The sequence below is a fragment of the Elephantulus edwardii genome, unplaced genomic scaffold (assembly GCF_000299155.1).
Source record: "Elephantulus edwardii isolate Elephantulus edwardi_28Jun2011 unplaced genomic scaffold, EleEdw1.0 scaffold00116, whole genome shotgun sequence".
Lineage (NCBI taxonomy): Eukaryota > Metazoa > Chordata > Mammalia > Macroscelidea > Macroscelididae > Elephantulus > Elephantulus edwardii.
Genome location: NW_006399866.1, coordinates 4,077,656 through 4,084,649, shown reverse-complemented (window position 1 = coordinate 4,084,649; position 6,994 = coordinate 4,077,656). Strand labels below are relative to the sequence as shown.

The window sequence follows — 6,994 nt, the reverse complement described above, 5'->3', positions numbered from 1 at the left end:
ATGCCTTCCGGGGGTCGCTGCTGGGAAACCCTGCAGGCGCTGCGCTCTTCGGACAAAGGCCGTCTCTCCTACCACCGTGACTGGCTCCTGCAGGGTGAGGTGAGCAGGTGACACCTATGGGTTCCGTCCCCTCGAGCGAGACCCAGTTCTTAGCCTTGTTCATGGTGGCTGTGAATCAGAATCAGCTCGACGGCGGTGGATAGAATGGAATTGGATGTCGCCATCATAGCAACTCCCTGTCAGGTTCCCAAGGCGGTAAATCTTAAAGGGAAGAAACTGCACATTTTTCTCCCGCCGAGCTGCTCGTGGGCTCGAACTGCCGGAGATTAGAAGCGTTTTGTTTAGCAGCAGCAATTCTGCTACGCTCGACACCACTACCGATTGCCCCAGTGGGGTGCTATGATTTGGAATTGACTTGATAGCAGTCTGTGTATATACATACGTTTATAACTTTGTAAGGAGCCCTGGTAACACGATGTAATGTTCAACATGTTGGACTACTAATGAAAGATTGGCGGTTAGGATCCATTCGATGCTTCATGGGAGAATATTAAAAATTACGAATCCAGGGCCTTCAGGACTTCTTACTCATAGGGTCGCTCTGAGTTGTGCTCGACTGGCAGGCAGTCAATAACATTATCTTATGTTTATTCCTCCCTTTTCTGACAGACACCTGCTGTATATTTGTTTACTCAACTCTGTTGTTTATTGTGGATTCAGAACTGAACCGTAGCTGATCCTCGGGCGGGTTTTCGGAGGCAGTGATCACCCGGGAGGACATTGCCCGTCCTCCTCCCGCGAGCCCGTGGGATCGCCGCGCAGATGCTTTACCCCGCAGTTTTCCCAAGCACAATGTATTGTCGTATTTTGGGAGGTTTTGTTAATCTAATAGGGTCTTTTTTTTTTAAATAATTTTAATGAGCATTTACAGAGATTTTGGATTTCCATTCATTCATTGCCACATCTAATAGGGTCTTAAATAAATACTTATCTTATTTTGATAAGATAACTGATATTTGGTATTTTCATGTTAGTAACATTTATGCCTACATAGTCTTTGTGAATTGACTTAATCTTTTGTGCAGAGTTTTGGTAGATTTTTTCCCCCTCCCCTAATTTTTCGGTGTCTTTAGATTACAGGTAGCATTTTATTTGTGTTTTATATTGCATTTATATTTTCTAGTTCGTTGACTGAATTTCTTTCATTGCTTGTAGTGCCTTTTTTATATTTATGGCTTTACCTTTGAAATTTTGTACCTGAAATGTCTTATGGTATAAGAATAACTAAAAGATATTGTCCCAAAATTACATCTAGTATATTTTAAAATGAGATTCATTACTGTGTGAAGTGTACATATCACCATATTTGCTTCCATGTCCTCCAGCAGTTTTCGATGGAATGAGTTTCTGTTTCTTGTACCTGTGATTTGTATCCATGATCTAGATCAGATCAGGTTTTCTTAGCCAGGGCTCTATTGACATTTTGTGCTGACGTAGATATTTCTGTGGTATAGAGGATTTCTGTCTTGTGTATTTTAGGATGTAGCATTCCTGGCTTTTACGTAATAAATGCCAGTAGCATTTCTCAGTTGTGAGAAGCAAAAATATCTGTTGTTATGTGCTGTGCAGTTGACTATGACACATAGTGACTCTATGAAGTATAGCTCAGTGTACCCTGCCCTAACCTGAGCCAGTCTCACTGTCTCAAATACACCTGTCCCCATTACCACAGTCATTATGTCAAAACATCTTACTCGGGGAGCTCTGGTGGCCTAGTGGCATGAAGCTGCACTGCAATCCCAGAGGCGCATGGTTCGAATCCACCAGATGCTCTGCCGTGGAAGAAGGGACAATCTCCTCCTCTACCAGTCAGATCCGATTTGACGGTACACATACACAAAAATAATAAAATTTAAAAAACAAAAAATTTTAAAAATTAAAAAAAAAAATCTTACTCAGGGTCTTCTTCTCCTGCACTGACCCTCCACTTTTCCAAGTTAGATGTCTGTCTCTAAGGACTGATCCCTCCTCACAACTAAGTATGTGAGGTGGAGTTTCAAAATCCTTGTTTCTGAAAAGCAAACTGGTTTTACCCTCTCCAAGACAGACCTCTTTGTTCTGTTGGCAGTCCACAACTCAAAGGCATCAAATCATCTTCTGTCATCCTTGTCATTACCTAGCTCTCTGATACATCAAAAGTAGTTGCAAAGACAATTTGTTGTTGATAGGTGCCTTTAGATTGACTACAATTCTAGTGAACAAATCAGAACCTTGTTTGTGGGGGTAGTATCTGAAGAACAATAAACATTGTCTTTCAAGATAAATCTTTGTTGTCAGCCAGAGACACAGATGTGACACCAGGGTGGAGAGAAACAGAGCATAAAGGCAGGAGGGGAGCAGCTTGAAGACTGAAGCCCCAAACCTGGCTTCCCTGTAACATTATTGAGCAAATCACAAAGAGGATTCTATGCAAATGAAGCTAGGCTCTTTTTATTGAAGACCTTACGCTTAACTCAGCAAAGAAGGGTTAGCAAATACATCTAAGAATTATGAAATTAGGTCTGCCTTGGCTCTTGACCCCTGTGACCTGTCTCAGGAGGAATTCCAGTTTGTATTTGCGGCTCCCTCATGTCCTGATACAGCATTTCCTTTATCATTTAGATTAATATTTAGTTTGATATTTGGCTTCCCACAAATCTTGATTTTTTTTTTACTTTGAGTTTGTTATTATTCATCCTTAATTTATCATTCCCTGCGTAATCATATTATCAAATGCCTACTACCAATTCGTCTCAGCTACTATATCTCTGTCTTGTCCCTAGTATTTCTATTGTAGTAGTAGTTCTTGACACAGAGTTAAGATCCCAGCCAAAATTTGTTATGTATTTTATTTATTTATAAACAATAAGGGAGTTCTGGTGGCATAGTCTTTAGTTAAACAGCTAGCTAAACGCTCCAGCTCTCTGATTATTTGAATGCACTGACTGCTCCTGGGAAAAAAGATAAGCACATTCCTCCTGTGTAGTTTATAGCTCTGGAAAACCTACTCAAGGGTCAGATTTAAGTCTTTTCTGACTCAACATTGAGAGAGTTTTTCATTTATTTGTTTTGGTGTCTGATCTGAACCTTGTCCTATCCAGTGTCATAATCCTTATCTCTGATATGCTTGAGCCCATTGTTGCAATTACTGTATCCGTCCACATCGTTGAAGGTCTTCCTCTCTCTCACTGACCCTCCACTTTTTTTTAAACTATTTTTTTAATTTTAATGAAAATTTACAGAGACTTTGGATTTCCATTCATTCATTGTTGCACTTTTCTCCCTGCCCCACCCCTCCCAGTACACTCTTCTCTTTGAAAAGTAAAAGAAAATTTCTTTCTTTGTTTTACAGTCCCTCCCCCCAGGTCCATTCCACTATATATCCTTCATTCTGGACTCCTGTCATGACAATAATACCTAATCAAATATCCTTTTAAACAGTTTTCTCCCTCATCTGTTTCAGTGCAGTAAACATTATTTATCCCATCTTTCTCAGTCTCTTCCCAACCCCAGTGTCAGTCCTGTTTTATGACTGTAGCGCTATGCAGTATTTGTCCCTTTGCGACTGAGATATTTCACTCAGCAAAGTGTCCTCTAGGGTCACCCATTTTGAATAATATTGCATGAGTTCCTTGTTTTTCAATGCAGTGTAGTATTCCATTGTCTGAATATACCACAGCTTCTCTGTCCATTCATTTGTTGATGGGCACTTAGGTTGTTTCCAGCTCCTTGCTATCATGAACAAAGTCGTGATAAACATGGGTGTGCATGACCCTCCACTTTTCCAAGCATGATGTCCTTTTCCAACGGATGGCCTCTCCTAACTGTAAGGTCGCCGAGGAAGGACAGAACTCAGTGCAGGCCAGGAAAGATAGTTTATTGAGGAAAAACTTCTGGGCTGGCTCTCAAGCAGAAGACAAACCCTCACTAAGATTTAGGGGGAGATTTTATACTTTCTTACATGGGAGCTTGGGAAGGGGATGCATACAGATGCTTCCCTCAAGATAGGGAAGTGGGCTGAGGTCCCAGGTAACTATTTCTGGGAAAATGGAGGGTAGGGTAGTTTCAGAGAGAAAAAGCATAACTGCTATTACCTGTTATTGTATTCTCTTAGTAACTGTTCTGGGAGAGGAAGGAAAGGGCTCTACAGTACTAATATTAATAACATGTCCAAAGTATGTGAGATGAAATGTGACCATACTTGCTTCTAAAGAGCATCCAGGTTGCACTTTCTCCAAGACATTTGCTATGGAGGTTTTATTTCTTTCAGTCCTTGGGATATTTGGTAGTCTTCTCCAATACTGTAGTGTAAAAACATTGATTATTCTGTCATCCCTTTTCACTGTCCAACTTTCACATGCATACAAAATAATTGAAAAGATCATGACTTGAATCAGGTGCACCTTAGTTGTTCCTTAGCACTTTGGAGAGGTCCTTCATAGCAGATTTTCCAAATATAACACATATTTTTATCTCAACTGCTGGTACCAATGGTATTGATAGTAATTCACAGGAAGATGAAATTTTTATCTTCTACATCCATCATGATGTTGCCTGTTGACTCAATAATAAGGATTTTTGTTTTCCTGATGTTGAGATATAATCCATATTGAAAAGCTGTAGTTTCTGATCTGTAGCAAATGTTTCATGTCCTCTTCACTTTGAACAAACAGGTTGTGTCATCTGTATTACACAGGTTGTAATACAGTCTTCATCCAGTCCTGATGCCACGTTCCTCTTCATAACCTCTAGGTTCTTGAATGATTTGCTCAGCATACATATTGAATATGCATGGAGAGAGAATACAACTCTGAAATATTTTTTTAAATTCTTGTTAAATTTTTGTTATACTGGTTTACTTACAAAGTTTGTATTTATTTTTTCTAATTTATAAACTTGATTGTTATGTGAAGTTGACTTTATGTGAGTTTCTTTTTTCCCCTTTATTACTTTTTAATTGATATTTTAATGAAAGTTTAATTTTCCTCCCTATCCCCCCCAGTTCGCTCTTCTCTTTAAAAAGATACTTTCATGGGGAACAAACACATGAAGAAATGTTCAAAATTCCTAGCTCTAAGAGAGATGCAAATCAAAACAACTATGAGATATCATCTCACCCCAGTAACAATAACAGTTTCCTTTTATAAAATTTCAATTTCCTCCTTCCCCCCCAGCCTCGCAGTCCACTTTGCTATGCACCTCTTATTCTGGACTGTTGTCATGCAAATAATACCTAATCATTTATTTCTTTTAGACAGTTCTTTCCCTCATCTATTTCAGTGCAGTGTTCATTATTTATCCTCTGTTTTCTTAGTTTCCTCTCAACCTCCACGTCAGTCATCCTCTTTTATAACAGTGGCATTTATGCAGTATTTGTCCTTTTGTGACTGAGATATTTCACTCAGCCTAATGTCCTCTGTGGTCACCCATTTTGTATAATATTTTATGAATTCCTGATTTTTCAGTGCTGTGTAGTCCATTGTGTGAATATACCATAGCTCTATCCATTCATTTGTTGATGGGCATTTAGGTTCCTGCCATCTCTTTGCTGTTATGAACAACACAGCAATAAACATAGATGTGCATATATCTGTTTGGGTGGCAGTTATGGTTTCTTGAGGATATATTCCCAGTAATGCAATTGCTGGGTCAAATGGTATTTCTGTTTCCAACTTTTTGAGACAGTGCCATATAGTCTTCCAGAGTGGTTGGCACCAGTTTACACTCCCACCAGCAGTGAATAAGGGTTTCAGTTTCTCCACAACCTCATCAGCATTTGTTGTTTGCTGCTCTGTTGAGTTTTGCTATTGTTATTGGCGTGAGATGATAGCTCATAGTTGTTTCAAGTTGCATCTCTCTTTGAGGTAGGGATTTTGAACATTTCTTCGTGTGTTTGTTCACCATTTGAAAGTCGTCTTTGATGAAGTGGAAGCACATTTTTTTCCTTCCCCCTTTTAAACCATACAGTGTTTCCTTATTTGGACAACAGCCTCTTAGTGTAGGTATAGATTTTGCATGAACAGAATTAAGTGTTCTGGTATTCTCATTCTTTCTATAATTTGTTATGATCCACACAAACAAATTCCTTTGCTTAGTCAATAAAACAGATAAGACATTCTTCTGGTATTCTCTGCTTTCAGCCATGATATATCTGACATCAACAATGATATTTCTCATGCCATGGCCTCTTTTAAATCCAGCTTGAATTTCTGGAAGTTTTCTTGTCAATGCACTGTTCTGTTTTTTTGGATAATCTTCAGCAAGACTTTACTTGCTTGTGATATTAATGGTATTGTTTGATAATTTCCAGATTCTTTTGGATCCCCTTTCTTGGGAATGGAAACAGATAGGGATCTTAATAATAATTGGTTATTGGAATGCAACAGTTGGAAACAAATGGCTGGTAGTGGAAAATTATAGACTTGGTGACAAATTAGGCTAGAGATAAATGATTAAATCTTATTTTTTAAATAAATATTCAAATAAACATTCATCCCTTCATTTGCAGTTGTTATAGTCATTTCAATTACCTTGCTTTTGCACAAAATACCTCCTATAATCTTTTTTTGGAAATATCTTCCAGACCACGTTACAGCCACTTTAAAAAAATCAGCCTTATCACAAAATAATGATATCTCATTTTAAACCAAAAATGTTATTACCCAGTGTAATCATATGTCTTTTTTCTTCATCATGGCTCCAAATGACCTTAGGCTCTTTCCAAAACTAAATTATTCAGAAGATAAAGATTTGTCATCATTGAAAATAATCTTTTAAAAAAAAGCTGTAAGCTCTGAGGAAAATAATAAGAGCTCACATTCGATAGTAGCCCTTTCAAATTTTCAATAACTTTCAAGTCTCTTACCCCATTTACTCCTCATGAGCATCTTTGGCTATTCATTAGTTCCTTAGAAAAGAAAAAGCTAATACTTGAAGAAATCATTCATTCATTCAT

The 6,994-nt window shown here is 38.3% G+C and overlaps 1 protein-coding gene across 1 annotated transcript in view; it reads left to right on the top strand.

Moving 5' to 3' along the window:
- The window catches only part of GLE1 (GLE1 RNA export mediator), a 48,100-nt gene continuing 41,106 nt past the window's right edge, over positions 1 to 6,994 (top strand). Inside the window, exon 1 of the mRNA XM_006892492.1 lies at positions 1 to 99. Coding sequence (XP_006892554.1) covers positions 1 to 99 — 99 coding nt within the window. The remainder of the gene's footprint in view (positions 100 to 6,994) is intronic.